Source organism: Opisthocomus hoazin, chromosome 4 (assembly GCF_030867145.1).
Source record: "Opisthocomus hoazin isolate bOpiHoa1 chromosome 4, bOpiHoa1.hap1, whole genome shotgun sequence".
NCBI lineage: Eukaryota > Metazoa > Chordata > Aves > Opisthocomiformes > Opisthocomidae > Opisthocomus > Opisthocomus hoazin.
In genome coordinates this window covers 74,138,615-74,156,979 of record NC_134417.1, presented here as the reverse complement: position 1 = coordinate 74,156,979, position 18,365 = coordinate 74,138,615, and the positions used below count along the sequence as shown (strand labels likewise).

Genomic DNA, 18,365 nt, shown 5'->3' with positions numbered 1-18,365 from the left:
AGAGAACAAGTCCCAGTAAAACGGCATTCTTTCCTCTCTCGTCTGAATTATGCAGACAAATTCAAAGTGTTGATAAAGCCATTTCAAAGACGTTTTAAGAAAGAAACACACAAAATGAAAAAAAAAAAAGAGAGGACAGTTCTGGACTTTTTCAGCTTTTCAATCTTTTAAGAACAGTCATTTAGGTCAGAGTACTCAGCTGCTATAAAACAGCTGCTAAAACAGTCTTCTATTGTAAGTCAAACAGCAATTTTACCAAACATTCCCACTGCACAAATGTATTAGCATAAACACAAAATCAGGATTTTGAAAAACACTTGGAGGGGGAAAGGCTAGGCCCAAAATAATGATTCATGATCTCTCTATAATTTCAGTCAATGGCAAAAATTTTAACAGATTTTGTTACTAGTGGGTCATGTCTGATACAAAAAGATACATAATGTGGGGAGATGGTCCAAACTGGAGCTGCACACCTCAGAGAGAAAGCCAGGTTTCCACCCTTGCTGTCAGACAGGGCGATGTATCACAGCCATAGCTACAGCTTCTGAAATGGCAGCTTCTTAAAATACTGCATCAAAACGGCCCATTTTCTCCACTTTAACCAAGGGAATTACCCCAAGAGCATGAGTTAAGGTCAGCTACACATTGATCACACCGGCAAACAGTAGTAACACTTGGCACTCACAGCAGTTTTCAACCTCAAAGCACTTACACAGGACACCCCTGGGACATCTGGAGGAGGTGGCAGCACTCCCTGGGCCAGACCCAGCCAGAGCACAGCCGGTGCCCTGCTGCCAAAGAGACATGGGACGGAGGAGGGGAGAGGAAGCTATAACTCCTCTCAGCCCTATGGGTATGGGCTGTACTCCACGTTTTCCAGAGCAGGATGGGGTCTTAACCCATGCAGTTGAGGTCAGACCGATTTCAGCTCCATCTCTGTGGCTGTGACGGCACACAAGCAGCACAGGCACAAGGCCTGCTCTCCTCGAACCCTGCCCAGTCTCCTACTCCCAAATTTCCCTGTCCCTGGTGTGCTCCAAGCCCTCATAGTCTTCACAGACAAGCCAGCATAGGATTTGCTTTGGAGTGATTGAAAGCAAGGAAGTGTCACATTGTTAAGCTGCTTATAGAATTGCTGGAGTTACCCTCCTTTCTGTTTCCATGAACAAAAATGTCTGTAGGAATCGCACTCCAACGCTAGGCTAGCATGGGCAGCGCTGCCACTGTCACCGACCGATGCAACCGCCTGGCCCCAAAGCAGGAGGCAGAGACGAGCCCCGTGACCAAATTTGGAGATGGCTACAGCAAGGAGTTATTACTCATGAAAGGGGATAGAAAACTCGAAGCTTCCTTACATATTAATTTCCCAAAGCAGGTAATAGCTGCAACACCAGTATGTTACTGATTCTTCTTCTAATCTCCCTTTCTTTCTCACGCCCTGCATGGCTGGGGATTCAGTCTCCAACACAGAGCATGAGCCATCCCCCAAAAGCTCCAGAAAGATTTTCCTACCATTCCCTCATCTGAAACACTATCGAGGAAGAAAAAAGAAAGTCCTTTTATCACTTCTGCTCTGTTTCCAGCAAGAAGCAGCGCTGTTCAGAGCACAGAGGAGTACAGGTGATGCAGATCCAGAGCCTGATTCTCACTGCAACGGAAATCAGATGGGCGCTGCTGACCTTAATGGAAATTAGTACCATAAAGCTGGCATTAGTGAGGAGAGGACCTGCTAATGACCTGCTGTCCTCCAGCCACTAAAGATGCTTTACAGAGGCAAGTCTTGTGAAAGCAAAGACAGAAATCATTACAATTACATTTTGGCTGACGACGCTTGCAAGTGTGCGTGTACGTGTATACAGGGAGGGGTTACATAAAGCTCAGAGCAGACTACAAATGGGAGCTGTTCTTTCCAAATTTCATACATTGCTTGAGTCATAAAAAAAATAACTTTGCCCAACTCAGTAAACTCCCTTCCCTCTTTGTTCGTATTCACTCTAGTATAACCATCAGTTTTGACCCTCTACTGATTTCCATTGTTGGAGCTTATTTTCTGTGACTTGAGAACCTGAAATTACGCTATATATCTTTGTAGCTCATTGAACTAACCAGCACTTATTTTAATTTAGTAAGGAAACATTTGGCTGGGCGTGACCACATAAATACTGTGTCTAAACCAACACAAACATACTTTGCACAAGGCTATAAACCTGCCTCACAGCTCTAACGATATTGCAAGTCAATGAAGCTTCAGTGTTCTCATTAACATGATTCCATCAGACCTTTATGTTGCATATTATTAATTTGTAACAATATTGGCATATGATTTATAGCACTGTGGGGCAACGAAGGCTGAATCTTGGTAGTAATCCAACCTTTTTAGTTGATAATGGCTTTAACACTGACCTAATATTGAAAGGTGAACATGTACAGAGGCCCTCAGACCTAATTATAAATAGGACAACAAGGATAAAACACATCACTAGTCTGTATCCGTGAAGACAAAACTTTCCTTGAGAGCAAAGGGTAAAGATCTTGTCACAAGATTACAAAGAGTTTTGTTGTAGATTTTGACACAAAAAATATAGACATTAACACACTTCGCCCCCTCTCAAAATTTAATTTTTGTTATAAAAGGAACAAAATATAGAATAGCTAAAGTTAATCTGGGTACCTATTTTTTAACTCAATTTGGAGGTAGGAATTAGTAGGAACAAGTGTATTTTTATCAACAAAAAGCAAGCCTTCAAGATCTCTGTGGAAAGCTGTTAAATGACGACATTGGTACACTTGCACTGTTCCTCTCTGCAGCTTGCGGATGCACGATAGTAAACACAACCAGTTTCTGCTACAGACAGTAGACCATGGTCCTCAGTACTTCATCGAGCATCCAGTGATCAGACCTCTGGGTAGGAGGGAACACAAACACCTAAGAAATGTGTTTAACCCAAGGAAGAGTAACTTCTTGTGAAAGGCAGAACAATACCATTTCCTGGTTTAAAGGCATTCTCATCATCAAAATATGCTTTCGTATTGCTTACATGTATTTTCTAATTCAATCTTTGGTGCAGTATCTAGAAATATAGTACAGCGGTAATAATATAATTAGTATTTTCACTAGCTGAATTATAGAGCTGACTGCAGAGTACAGCACAGTAGCATCAACATTAACTGGTATTATACAAAAATGACATCAATAGTTTTAGTATAGTCATGCGAGACGTTGTAATTTCCTCTTTCTCCAAGATCCCTTCAAATTGTGTCAGATGAGGAAACTCACAAAATCCACTGGCTTTTAGTTCAATTCAAATTCTAAAAGTCAGCATCTCAAAGATTTCTTAGGCAAATTTTTGTAGGTTCTTGAACAATGTTCCTTTCAGAACATGGTATTAGTTATAAAGAACTTAAGTTCTGCTGCATCGACCTCTCATATGAATTTAATTTTCCCAGCACTTCTGAAAGTTAACAAAGGAGTGTAAAAGATACTTCACAGCTGAAGATAATGATACATAGGGATTTGTAATAATTATCCAAGACCATAAAAGCAACCCTCTGTCAGTGCAAAAAAAGTGGAACCACTGGCTTTGCAATCTAGTGCTAGTCCGTATTTCCTTCCTACCCTGGTCACACAGTGAGATCTAAAACTCTTAACAACCAAAATACTGGACACCAAGCAGCCATTAAGGAAGATACTGAGGCAAGCATGCTGTCACAGCTTCCTCCCCTGAAGGGACAACAGTCAGCCAGTAGATCACACCCAGAAATCAGAGGACTCCAATTTACATCAGAAGCCGAAAGCCATCCCACAGCATCCTCCATACCCAAAACTCCCTTCTGGACAATCTAATTCACAACCCCAATACACCAAATCAAGAACATTGAGGATCTACCCACACTTCATCCACTTCCTAATTACAGTAACTTTATCCTTTACTTCACAAAATGAGATTCATTTCTTCTCTCACCAGTTCCATTCAGCTCCTTCAACATTTTGTTCGTTTGTTTGCTAAGATGCAGATCTCCAGCAGATTGATCACCTCAGATGAGACAAAGCAACCCCTTGGTAAATCCCTCTGGAAATGTCGAACATATTACATGCACAAGAGTTGAACTCCTTGAATTTCCCCTTTTCAGATGCTCTTGGTTTCCAGTCATTCAGATAAAGAATGGAGCTTTTGTAGGCCAGTTACAATTCACCCACTGAATGAAATATGGTAAAGTTTTACACATCCACATGTTCTTTCAAGGCCCCGGTTTACATCTGTAGATGTAATAATAGCTGTAGTAATGTAGACAAAAATCATGGCTCAGGCCCCCAGAGAAGATCTTTAAAGACTTGGGTTGGCAAGTCCCAATGGTGCAGTCAAAGGAACTGGCAAAATGATTTAAGGGCTGCCTCCGCTTACATTTATTTCTGCCAAAGCACTGGCTTAATTTTCTTTGTGTGTCTTAACAAGCCACCTCTGTGAGAAGGACTCTTACTTAAAACACTTGTATGTCCTAAGCTCAGAAGTAGGCACTGTTGAGTGGTAAGCCAAGACAAACATCCATAGGCGGTGTTGGGCTCAAGCTGCAAAATGAACCTGCTCTTCATCTTCTCTAGCATCACAGTCACAAACTATCACGAAAACAGCATTTACACAATTAATTAAAATGCAAATCTACATTTTATTCTATGAAATTGAGACAAATGATGCACACTTGAAGCCTGCCAAAGCAGTAATTACAAACATTAATATAGTTTGAGATGATTACTTAAGCCAAAAGAGAGGATGGAATAGAAACGCTGTACACTGGAGCTTGTGCAACACCACATGAAAAAAGCAACTCTTGCCCTAGTAATTTAAGCCTGAAATACAAATGAGCGATAATTCTGCCGTAAAGGGCTAGATCTGCCTTGCACAGACGCGTACCTTCAGGGAAGCCTCCAGCCACAAGCTGTACGTACACTGCAGGGAAGCAGCCTGCCGGCGACGGAGAGCTGACGGGGTCTCAAAGTACGTGGGACAGGACTTTGCACTGCCACAGCCTAATGGGACGTGGCATCGTCCAGGGGAGTGCTGCCACAAGAGGCCAGACAGCCACTGGCCTAGGACAGAACTGCCTAGCTGGTCTGAAGATGTATTTATGCTAGGTCTGATTTAGATTGTGCTCTGCACAATCAGATCGCTTTGAAGGTTTGCCTTGTGCAATCATTTCCTTTGTCAGGAATCAGAAAAAGACTGTGAAAAGACTGTGAACAAATTGTTTAGGCATTGAAATTTAACCCTGTGGAATCCTTACAGTGTAGCACAGTGTGACACAGCAGGAGCACATTTGTCAGGGAACTGAAGCCTCTTTGCTCTCTCCGCACAAAACATATACATTAGCATTGTGGGGCGTGGGTGTGCTCCCAAGCACGTGACGCAGCCATGGGTACGCAGCTCTGTGCCTGCCCTGCCTCCCGTCGGCACTGCAACTGCGTTCAGCCCTCTGCACCATTTCTGTCCCGTCAGCGAAAATAAAGGCTTCAGATCTTTCAAGACTGTCTGGAAGCCCTTCCATTACATTTTCTTTTAGAGACTGTACAAGATTTGACTTCCAAATGCATGTGGGAAAATTACTGAGTATTACAACAATCTTTTTAATAGACCTAATGTTTTTCCACTAGTGGCCTAGCATTAATAATGTCAGAATATAAACACCAAAAATGAAAAGGCATTTGGTAGAAGCTAGTCAGTTCCAAGACTTTTCACTCTGATGTGGGCTAAGGGAAGAACCCAGCTGGTGTAGTTTCTGTCCCAGCATTCATGACACCAACATTTCCACCTCAGTCAGGCTCCGTTCAGCAAGGTACTGTGCACCCCCTGCTCCTCCTGAAGAGCAGAGTCTGAGAGCACCAACTACCTCACAGCAGAAGCACAGCCCTCTGTAGAATTAAACCTTAACACAAGATAGCCCACCGACGTTCTTGTGAACTGCTGAAAAATACGCTGACAAGAATAAAAGAAAATAGTTCTTTGGAATTTGGCAGAGAAGCGCCACTCTAAATCATTTCCAACTGCAATAAGTCTTTGCTCCTGTTTTATGAGTAATAGAAGAGACTATTCCTTGTTTTATAAACTCATTCCATTAATATGTTCAAGAAAGTAGACAAGTTTCTCTCCTGCAGGGGTTTTCAAATATTGTCTTTCCTTGTGGCTGCCAGTGTTTCAACATCCTGTTCCAGAAACACTGTTTATTACGCTGGGGCGGGGGGGGGGGAGGTGTTAGGAATACTAAAGGGTTGTATGCTGCTCCCTGCTGCTACAGGAGTACACCAGAGGAACAAGCAGAATGTAGAAGTCTTTTCACTCTACGTAAGAAGGCAAAAAATATTTCCAGGGTGTTCTACAGACAGGCAAGAGCTCATACCTCCAATAACCTCCACATCAATGTGATCTGCAACTTCAGGACTAAGTTCCATGTGTGTTTCAACTCAATTCTGCAGCAATTTCAGCTCTTGAAGAGTAAGTACTGAGCAGCCTTAGTCCCATCACTAAAATCAGTGGGACTCAAGCATCCTCAGGCTTCCTCTGAATGTGCTCAGACCTTTACTAACGCTGTTCCTGCAGCCAAGAAATTTTCCTCTCTTCTGAGCTGCACAAATTTGCTGCTGACCCAAATGGAGCCGAACTTCCCAGGGTCCTTCCATTTGTGCCAGAGGAAGTTCTAAGTCTCCTCTCTCCTTTCCAAGAGGAACAACGATGCATACACCAAACAGTGTATCACTCCTTCCCTCCACAGTGAATCCTGCCTTAATTAGGAGGACTTTCTCAGAAGATGTACTATCTACCATGCTGGGACCACCACACTATCATATCACGCAGAATTCAGCCCTTTTATCATCATCAGATCTGATTACTTTTTTATTTAGCAGCTACTAACATGTTTGGAGACGCAAAAAACATCACTTTACTTTCTGAAAGGTAGCAGCAGGAGATATCTCAGTGCAGAACAGATTCCATAATTAGAAAAAGCACAGGGGCCAGCTTTCCCCACCTCATCAAGCTTGGGAAGCTCTAAACAATATGCAAAGGCAAAAGGGGAAAATGGTTACACTACTGAGAAGGCTAAAATTTGAACAAGATAATAGCAAACCTTTCTTGTGGAAGGAAAAGGAAATGACTGATTCTAAAAAAGCTTCTGTGATAAATCATCACTCCTGCATGAAACTCCATTCATATATGCTGCAATATCTGGTAGTAATGTTAAACAAAAACAAAAAGGAATAAAAACTTCACAACAAACAAGTTTATAAAAAAAATACAGCTTGCTGGAATTGCTGAGCTCTTTCCGTAGTTCAAACAGTAGAAGGACACTTCAGAATCAAATGAGAGTTTCAACAGCTGTATTTGTATTACAGTCATATAGGCATAAATGTGAAATACAGCTCTAATAAAAAACTGAAGTTTATAAAACTGGATGGTAATTTTCCACCCTTTCCAGAAGCATCTCAGAATATCCAGGGGAGTAATACCTGAAAAAGAAACATTTTGTTTGTGTATTAGACTACAAGGCACGTTCTGTGCTAGGTAATGAAACGCTATTCATATTTCTATTGATCGGGAAAAAATCCTAGCATTAAACACTAGTCAAGGAATTCTACAGTTATTCCCCTACAATGTTTTAAGAGCCCACTTTTCAACTTATGTTACCATTTATATTTGGAAGTCAGGTTTTCAAAAGCATATTTAGCTTCTTTTAGGTCACGTAAGTAAGTGGCTAGTTTTTAGATAGGTTCAGCAGCCATAAGCATTGTCTTTGCTGAGAAATGTAGATGTTAACTTCTTTTGAAATTACGGCCTTTTATAAAAAAAGTATGAGTTTACACAGAACCACAGGCTGCCAGACGACAATAGTCTACTGCTGTTCATCAAACACAGGCACACACCCCAAAGCTAATGTGAAGTCTACATCGATGCGAGAGACATTGATTCTGGAACAAAAAAAATTATCACAATGACCTTCTGTCTCTAATGCCAACTCAAGGACAGAGATTATCCAATAGGTTTTCATTAGAGTAGGACTCTATGGTGCCATTATTGTCCTGCTGTCATTCAGTTGGTTTTCCAAAATGGACCAACTACATGCTTCCAATATGCAAGTATCACCAAAGCTGCATTTGGTTCTTGTTTTCCAGGTTAAGAGTATCGGAAATTTATTACTGTGTTATTCTAAAAACATACATCTCAGTACATTTCTGGTTTTGCAGGCATGTAAATTGTCATCTCTGAACCCTGGAAGCTTTAACTATAAAAAGAGAGGAACACACTTCCATGTAATGCATGCCTAAAATGTATTCAAGTAGAAATCCCCAATGTTTTCACACTGAAGGAAGATCCATTTACCTTGCTGATTTTCATTTTCTGGACGATTTCTGCATAATGTAACGCTTTTTAAAACTCATTTTAGTTCTCTGATTGTAAAGCTAACTTTTCAATGCATTATTATATTCAGTCTGCAAACAGCCTAAAATAACAGGTCTCCAGGACAAACCCAGAGCTGGAGTCTATTATAGCAGCTGTGCCTCAGGCAGCACAACCAGCATCAGGGAGTAGCACAAAGAGGCAAGCAGGAGATGCTCAAAGGGGCCCTTTTCTTTATTACATCCCAGCCTACATGAGTAACCTTGTTTCATTTACAGGCAAAAAAACCAGCCGTAATAAATATAATTATATCCAGAAAAACGTAAGCAACTGTCCTCTTTCCCTCTGAAGTGTTAGCTGCAGAATAAAGTTTCTTTATGATTCTGCTTTTGCCCATTTGACAGCGACTGGCTTTCCCTTGTGGAGATAAACAGGGCTTCATTTTGCGTGACTTCGTTTGTAGCTACTATTAGCTGAAGAACTCTGTTGCTATAATTAAAATTGATGATGAAGATTTTCAGAGCCTGTAGAGGGAGTGCAGGAGTACAACATCCTTTTGATGTGTTGATGGAGTGAAGGACTGGTAAATGGATATCTAGAATCTAGGAGGGCATTTCTCTCATTATTACAATTTAGGACGGTGACATTTTGACTGTAAGCTATTTAATAGTGTTTCTGTATTCATTAAGGGCAAAGTTCAACTTGGTGCAGACAGCTGGTGTATGGTCCTTTTATATAACACTTAAGCCTCATGATGAGGCTGGGGGAGGAAGGGCAGCTGTGGGCAGAGCAACTGTGCAGGAGAGCCTCTGGACCCTCTGTACATCAGAGGAAGTTTCAAAGGAGCCTCTGAATATGCTAGTTCAGTCAGGCTCTTAGGGAAGTCAAGAATGCAACCGAAGATTCACCAATACCTGTATCTTGCAGCCTGAGCAATCCATACATAAGTTACCGAGATAAACTAAACTTCCCATAGACATTCATTAATATGAGGGCAGTTGTGCTGAAGCCTCAGAGTCTGTCTGGGTAGGGCAGGACTGACTTTTCTTCCCAGCTTCCTGCAAGACCCCGATTATTTGGGCTTTGTTTACAGACAAAGAAATTTGATTCCAAAAACAATCAGAAAAGTGAAAGTGTTCAAAATATGTGTCTAGCGGTTGTGTTGCCACTGGGGCAGTTAACCAAATGTTACGCGGTTTTATTAAAAACAAAAATCACATAGAAGTTAAATTAATATTTTAAATCCTTGCTTTGTGTTGTTCCTGTGAAAAACATCTAATAAAAAGTATGAAATTCTTAAATTTCGTATTCCCTACCTTACTATTTCCTCTGGATAGCAATTGTTAATAGTGTTGATATATTCTTGAAGAAGTGACCCAGGTTCTGCTTTTATTTCTTGAACCTTTTTAAGCCCACCAGTTGTTACAAAGAGACGACGTGCTTTACTGTCATGTGGTAACACCTACACACAGAAAAATACATTAAAAAAAAATAATATTTTCTTTTAAAGGAATCTCTATGCTACTATAATATTGCTTATCTGTTTTTAATTCAGAGGACAGATAAATGGGAACATCAGAGGTACAGCATCTGTGACTACTGTATTTTAACACCCAGTTTTACAGGAAAAAATTATAAACCAGCCCTTTATGGTTATAATATAATTTAACATGTAGTTTAATACATAACATATATAAAAAATGAATTGAATATTTATCTTTACATAAATAATATTTCTTGAATTATTCCTACGGAGTCAAAAAGATTGCGGAGATTAAATAGATAATAAAAACAGCACACTAACATGGAATAACAACAGCATCTGTTCCACTTAAACCAAGTTATTCAGGTCTTTTATGTCAATTCCCACAGTTTAATTGTAGAGCAGAATTTTATATCATTATAATGATCTAGTATAGATTAGCGCATGAAAACAATACTGAGAATTGTTGCAAGTGAACAATGCAGCCTTGAAGCATTACATGCTGCTATTAAATTCCTAGATATTAAAATCCTACAACACACTGTGTAGTCATGGAAGCCTTTTACAAACACACACGCACACAAAGCAAAAATGTGAAGTTTCTGCAGCCAAAGGGGATGAGAAGCAGAAATGATCAGACAATACATTCTGCGCTCCCTGAGTGATGCCAATATGCGGCTCTGTCCAGGGGATGGGAGGGAGGGAGGGAGGGAAGGAGGGAGGGAGGGAGGGAGGTGGGGGCTGGGCCAGGCGAGGGAGAATGACAGCATGTAGTCCATAGGCCCACAGGGCTGCAATAATATTAAAAAAAAAAAAAGGGGGGGGGGGGGGGCGCAGATAATGCAAGATGTCAGCTGCATCTACAGCAAGACCAGACAGGTTTAAAACCAACTCTGAGAGTTACATACTATGGGGGCAAAAGCATTTCGTAAGCCTTCACACTGGTCAGACAAACCAAGCCATAAATTTGACTGTATCTCAGTGTAAAACAAAAGCCCCAAAGGAGGAAGGGATTGTCTAAAAGGATGAAGGAAAAGAAGGATGAGATTTCTGCCATGCATATGGGCAAATACCCTTCATTTATCTGGTCCCTCTAGACTGTACATTATCAACAAACAGATAAAGAAGAAACAGGGGAGCATAGAGACTGCTCCCTATTCTGGGTTCCACAGAAGTGTCAGGGACGACTGTGACGGTTTCATTGTGGGAACTGAGAAGACGACTGTTTCCACATATCTCCCACAAGAACTGCCAAGGAGGAACTAGCAGGGAGACAGGATACAGCCCTTTCCCTGCCTCCTTCCTCCACACCGTGACTCCCAGGCTGGGTAACTCCCTTGGAAAACTATCTTGGAAAAGGCCTTAAGGCAGACAGCACCTCTGAGACACAGTCCCTTCCCCCAGCCCCAACTGAGACAGCACAGAACTGCACAGACCCTGAAGAGGATAATGCTAAAACGACACAGTCCAGCAGCAAGAACGGATAGCACCCCACTCTGAAGCACAGCCGGGAAATAAGGCTTTTACTGTGCTATAAATAGGCCCACAGAAGTAATACACCACAGCTCTAAGAATAGGAAATTCCCAAGTAATGGTACAGGAGAGATAAATGCTTTTACTGCAGAGAACTGAGTTTTAAATGTATAATTCAGAAAACCAAATGCCAGACAAGTATAGTTTGTTTAATGCGAACACTGTTTAATACAGTGTAGGAGAAGAAGAAAAACGAAACAAAACAGAACATCAGCTGATATAAGGCCACAAAACCACTTCAACAGCAAACAACATTCAAATCCATACACTGAATAACCAATTACTATGCACTCAGCTCATTAATAGCCCCAGTCAGCACACAGCAGAAAAGGCACTGGCTTCTGCAAAAATCTCCACTCTTTCCACAGATTTATCAAGCAGACAGGACAAACCAAAGTGTGGCAGTGTAATCAGGAATATGCACTACAAACAGCAGTGCTTCCAGATCTGTGATAACCAGAACTGAGTATCAGGAGTGTTTTATTTGGCCATTTCCAGAAAGAACATCTCATCAAGAGAGCCTGGTATCCCCTGCTAACAGACTACACTGCACTATGTATTGCACAAAAGATAGTCTGTAGTTGAGCAGGACTCCCAACAGCTGGTGAACATTGCAGACACTGGAAATCTTCTGATTAGTTAGCAATTACTTCAATAATTCAAAATATTTTTATTAAATCGTATCACTTTTTACACGCTGTGCTCATACCAACAATGTAATTAACAACAGTCAGTTTCAAATTTTGAGAGGGATGAGAAAAGATTTGGGATTTTTATACTTACTTAATTGAGGCTGAAAATAAATGAGGATAAAAGTGGTGAAACTTCTATACTCTAGCTTATTGTGAAATACCTGCCTTAAGTCACTCCTGTACAGACAGCTTGTACTTTATCTAAAACAGATGTGACTGGAATTTATGTGATACATTGGCTCAGTAAAAATATTTGCACGTGAGTTAATATTCCACTTAATCTCAAGAGGCAAGGAAGAAAAAACCACCTTGCTTATAAGCAACTGTTTTCCCAGTCTTAGGATGAATTATGGCAGGTTGAAACAGTATCCAGCTTTATCAGATAAAAGAAGGGGTTGCTCCAAACTGCTTCTGCAGGGGGTGCTTGAGGATCCTAAGAAAACCACTGAGATCTTTAGAGAGACTTTATCTTTGGAAAGATAGCTTCCTTGCTAAACGGAAAACAATTAACATATCACTCCTGAAGCAGAGCCTTGTCTTACCTTACTAAACTGCCCAATGATATGTTTCATAATATTGGGAGGGGCATCGTGCAGCAATGGTTCAAGTGCTGGAAGATACGTACATTTCTGAAGGATGTTCTTTAAGGCTTTTTTAGTCTATTGAAACGCAAAATAAAATTTCTCTAGTAAGACAACAATGAAAACAACATGAATTCATGTTATATACCATTGAAGCCTGATCAAAAAAAGCAAATTGATCAGAATTCTCAAAGAGCATTTTCTGAATAAATACTATGACATCTATCAGGTCACTTAAGGAAGAATCAATCTTTTACTTAGATTTATTAAACCTCAAAACCTACAGTGCATCATATTCTTATTATGTTATCTACAGTCAAAGTAATGGCAATTTTCCTTTGACTACAGTGGAAGCAGGAGTAGACCCTTTAAGTAAATTGAAGTACCGTAATATAATAAGAAAGCTAAATCAAAACACATTTTAAAAGATTGTGTTTTAGAAGTAGCATACTAGGAGAGTCTACTGGTCTGGGATAGCCAAGTGCACTACCGCCCAAGCAGGAAGGGAAAGAGAGAGCGAAACAGCTGTACATCAGCGCTTAGCTTCTGAAAACAAACTCCATGCTGGCTGCCACCAGCAGTAATGACCTTCTTGAGCAGGATTACAGGTACAGCTAATTTGGCCTTGATATTTTGGTGACCACTGAAAATGACTATACAAAAGTTATTTTACAGATCTGGAACATTATACTTCAGCGTACAGAACCATGGTACAACAGGAGAGATGTATCCAGTCATGTTATACTCTGCAGTTGGTTCACTTACTGTCACTCAAAAATACACTTTACCAAACTGCAACTCTACCAGCTCCCACACAAGGAGAGCCCTAAGCACGAACAGCTGCATGTTTTCAAGAGCAGAGCTTTGAGTATTTGTTATAGTTTTATTATAATACAAATGTTAGCAAATCTACTACAAGGACTATAATATTTTGTACAAGAGCTTATACTTGCAAAAAAAAAGTAGCTAATTAGAAATTAGTCACAAGAAATTACAGAATTTACAGGTGTATGCAACTCTGATCTAAACTGGGAAGAAAATGAGGACCTAGACTGCTGTGCCTGTGCCATATGATTTGTTGTGCACCATATGCCCACCCGTTAGGACCAGCCAGTCCTAATAAATGACACACAGCCTTCAGACACCCTACACCCAGGAAACCTGTGACTCGATGAACATCAATAAAAGCACATACCATTTAGTAGTTTCTAAGCAGCACCTATACCTGTTGATTACAATAAATATGTCATACTGCAGATACTACAAATATACTTGCTTTCATTTGAAGATCTCCCGAACTGTGTGTGTCCATATACATAGCAAGCAGTGTGGGTAGCACGTTTGCTACTGCAACAGCACGTGCATGCTCAGGAGTATGTCTTCCGATCTGCCCCAAAGCCCAAGCAGCTGCTGCCTTAATATGATCCTCATGTTCTTCTATCAAGCAGGCACACAGTGGTGGTATTCCCTGTAGCATTAATCAAAAGCACAACCTTTACAAATCTACACCAGGTAAGGACAATCTGAAATTGATACAGATTGCTAGAAAATGTTTCTCTATTTACACTCTTCTTCTAAAATGAGCTATAAGAAAATACATGCTAGAGGTGTCATATTTTTACAGCATCATGACTCACAAGAATTCTGAATAAATCTTAATAAATCTAGTTAAAGAAAGAGAGAAACAGGTTCAATGTTCGAAGATAGAAGGCAGTTTGAGCTAACACACAAATTAAAGGGATAAAAGGAATACGTAACACAATTCAGGTTGTACTAAGGCTTCAGTTTTGTCAGACTGAAAATAAAAGAATTTGAGTGTTTACGAATCTATGAAAACAGTTTAAGGCCAGAAAGGCTCAATCATTGAGTCTTCTTTTTTATTTTATCCACAGCACTAAATTTCAACTTCTCAACCTCTTCCTGAGTCCAGTAGTTCATGTCACTCATGCACTCACTTCCAGAAAGGTTTCAGCTCTTGATTTGAAGACATCAAGAAATGGAGAATGCCTCACTCGCATCCAGCTGTTACTGAAGTTCTTCTGGTTCAGGGTCACAGCCTTTATCCTTTCTCCACAGGATTATGCAGCTACTTAGTAGCTGGTATTTTATGCTAGGATACTTCAATAGGAATCATTTCATGCTACTTTAGGTAAGGCAAGGCTAATAAACCTCTAACTAGAAAACCTTTTTCTCCATCCCATGAATCATTTTTCAGTCTTTTCTGCACACTCTTTGTGTGGGATTTTGAGGGGTTTTTCAAGATCCTTTTCAAATACAAACAGAACTGTATGCACTAGTACTACAAATAGATTAACTTCTCTTTTCCAGCAATGCTTCATCTTCCACTCTTCAATACCAAAAACGACTGAACTTTTTTTTTTTCCCCTGCACTGCAGCAGAAGACCACAATGAAGTTTTTGTCCAGTATGACCCCAGAAATCATTTTTCAAAATTCATTCTTTCCAGGATACAGTACCACAGAACGGATCTATCCCTTTACATCATAGCATCGTAGATGTGTAACTGCACGCAGTTATGCCACAGTGCACTTCTTTCAAACGGCTCCAGTTCACCAAGCCCTGTCCTCAGCACTGTGTACCATTCCAGAAGCTCAGTTTCCCCTGAAGCAATTTTTTTAATGGGTTTTGAGTTTATTTGGGTTTCTTTTGTGGATCATTCATTAAAATATTTAATTTCATGAGAGTTTGCACAGATCCCTGCAAAATCTCTCACTGCGCTCTCATTCAGCTATCATAAGAACCATTATTACTCTTCAAAAATTTATCACTTAGGTGCTTCCTTGTGAAGTTAACCCTGGATTCATCCCACTTAACATCAAGCGCCCAACAGCAGGAGCATATTTGCTCTAAGCATCCCTGAAAGCAGAGAGATAGAGACACATCCAGACAAGAAGGGCCTCCAGAGAGGGCAAGGAAAAAGCGTCTCTTTCTTTAGTTTTCAAATGCAGAAGAGCATTTTTTGATCACTCCTACCTTCCCTGCATACTTCTTGATGTTACATTGTCGCAATTTCCATTTTTTAACTTGCATTCCTACTAGGAGACATTTCTGTTCCTCTGGTTTTATTGTTTTCACTGTTTCCACTCATACAGTATATTTCAAATGACTGATGTAGTGCGAAAATGGGCCAACAATGCTCAGTGAAATTACTTCCTTCTTCTTGTCATTAGTTAGCTTTATTCACATCTGAATATTATGTCACACGCTAATTTCACCTATTGCAAATATTGCAAATTAGCTCCCTTCTGTATTATTTCCCAGCAGAATTTACTTAAACCTGAAAATGTAAAGCTTATCTCCTTTGAAATGTCACTTGCATAACTGAATCAAACCATACTGCATCAGAAACTAATGTCTTTTCAAGTCTGAAGACTACTCTAGAGGTACTGGCAGAGTCATGCTAGTGCAATAAAGAAAGTGCCATTAAACATTCTTGTTTCAAAAAGAGTTTTGATGTAGCCACAAATATTCATTTTAAGAGGAAACAGACCATAGAAATTCACTGACTTATTTTCTGTACCCATGCCATTGCAACACAGAAAAATCATGTACTGTAATACAAATGGATGTTCATAAACTAATCCAGGACATTTGATAAAAGGTTCAGCTTCATAAGGACATACTTTTATCAGGTTACCACATAATTTCAGACACATTTCTATTAGGAGAAAGTGCATTCATCAACAGCAAATATATAATTCTGTCACAAAATATGTTCTCTGCCCGTGTTAATTTGTTAATTCTCTTTCTCAGAATACCACTGAAGAATCATAGGAAGACGACAAAGTGATAGCTAACCTTGGAGACAATGACTGCCATTGAAAGGTTCTCCGAATGAACTGCTACGTAACCAAGCATCATGATGCCAGGCAGTCTGACAGTCCCTCTGCAGCTGCCAATACAATCAATCACAGCAGCAACTCCACCTGCATTTACTATAAGCTGTGAAAGCTGAAAAGATAAGCGGAAGAGATTAGATACTGTGAAGTATCAACAGGCATAAAGCACTACATTAGAAAAGTCTTTAACTGTATTGCTCCCAATTTACAAAATAAAGCTGGAATAAGAGTGATGTGTCATATAGACAGTTGGGCACTAAGTGCAGCATGAAGTTCTCAGGAATGAAGCTATTTTGCTGTTCTGTTTTTGATTGACTTTACTGCAAGGAAGTCAGGAATCTGAATTCTTGATGCTGTATAGCATGGAATGACATATGCTGAGCTCCATTAGTACACACCAAAGAAGCATGCAAATGACAGCCTAACATATGAATGCCCTTAAAGATGCACCTACTGAGACACTAGTGCCCACTCATTCCCAAGCCAACATCATATGTTCTGTGCAGGGACAGAGGGAAAGGCCCACTCCTCCTCTCACCTGCATTCTAGATAACCTCTGCGGCATAAAAGCCTTTGTGGATCCCCCTGCTGAGGCACGAAGCCAAAGACAACTGTCACAGATACCCAAAACCGACTTGGACTACACCATTCTGCCAAGTTAGAGTATCCTGAGGGAGGTGTCCGGGGAACACACTGGATGGGCAATGGAGTTTGCCCCAGAACGCCAAATTATATAGCCCTGCTTATAAATGATAATCATGTCCACAGTCTATGATGCTTGCTGTGCATACCAAGCTATGCAACATGTTTCTTTCCAAAAGGTATCACTTCTCACATCACTGAGGGGCAGCACTAGTGTACGTATGATATCAACACTGCACAGAAGCTAAAATAATTTCATATTATGATTATTTTCTTCTATCTTGTTAGGTATATCACATTTTCCCCAAAGATTCCAAAGCACAAGAAACACATTCTTAAAAGTCAAAATCAAATTAACAAAACTGAGGCATGTGGATTTCCAATCCAGTTGATTTATATAAATGTAAAATCCACCGTTGCCTTAGAGCCTTTTAAAGGGAATTCTTTTTTTCATGAAACGGATAGATGAAACTTAAAGTATTTGCCTAGGAAAAACTGTTCACATGATTGTAATCTGCAGCCAGTGATGACCAAGTCCTACGTCTGGGCACAGCCATGTATGCAGAGCTCCTGCACAGACACCCTCAGCTGTGCTGTGATCCTCAGGCCCCACTCCAAGTCCCCCAGATCCTGACCTTCACATGAATTTTAGTGTATATACAGATAGAGCTGAGATCCAAAAGCCACAACACTCACATGACTGACACAGCCAGTTCCTCTAGAAATATCGTTTGCCAATCTGTCTCTGCTGCAACATGTGTTGCCTGAATAGAGTTGCTCAGAGACGGACAGAGATCACGGCCACTCTAAAGCCAAATGCGGACTGTGACTTCCCACTGGGAGTCACCAAGATACTTCCTACCACTCCTTCGGAGGGCTGCTAGAATGGCCAATTCTCCTTCCACGGAGGATCTTGTGCCAGCAGCTCTTCTGACTTTACCTGCAGTCTTGTGAGTTTGGCCTCTGTCTTCCAACTCTAGTGCCTCCCTTTAATAACGATAATTTCTTCACTTGTCTGAGAAAGTGAAGTTGCATTGCTGATGAGGTGCAGAGAGAAAGCAGGAAATGTGACAAGTCTGCAACCTTTAGCACCAGCAGCTTAAAGACTAGCAGGCTGAAGAAACAGCACAATATTCATGTTTAAACGCTTCTCAATTGTTAAGCTAGTATCACGATTTTGAAATGGCCACA

The 18,365-nt window shown here is 40.5% G+C and overlaps 1 protein-coding gene across 1 annotated transcript in view; it reads right to left on the bottom strand.

Moving 5' to 3' along the window:
* Positions 1–4,697: 4,697 nt before the first annotated feature.
* The window catches only part of SPAG6 (sperm associated antigen 6), a 37,798-nt gene continuing 24,130 nt past the window's right edge, over positions 4,698–18,365 (bottom strand). The window contains exons 7-11 of the mRNA XM_075419511.1: positions 16,492–16,644; positions 13,950–14,141; positions 12,635–12,751; positions 9,701–9,846; positions 4,698–7,495 (exon numbers count right to left, since the gene is read on the bottom strand). Coding sequence (XP_075275626.1) covers positions 7,429–7,495; positions 9,701–9,846; positions 12,635–12,751; positions 13,950–14,141; positions 16,492–16,644 — 675 coding nt within the window. The 3' untranslated portion in view covers positions 4,698–7,428. The remainder of the gene's footprint in view (positions 7,496–9,700; positions 9,847–12,634; positions 12,752–13,949; positions 14,142–16,491; positions 16,645–18,365) is intronic.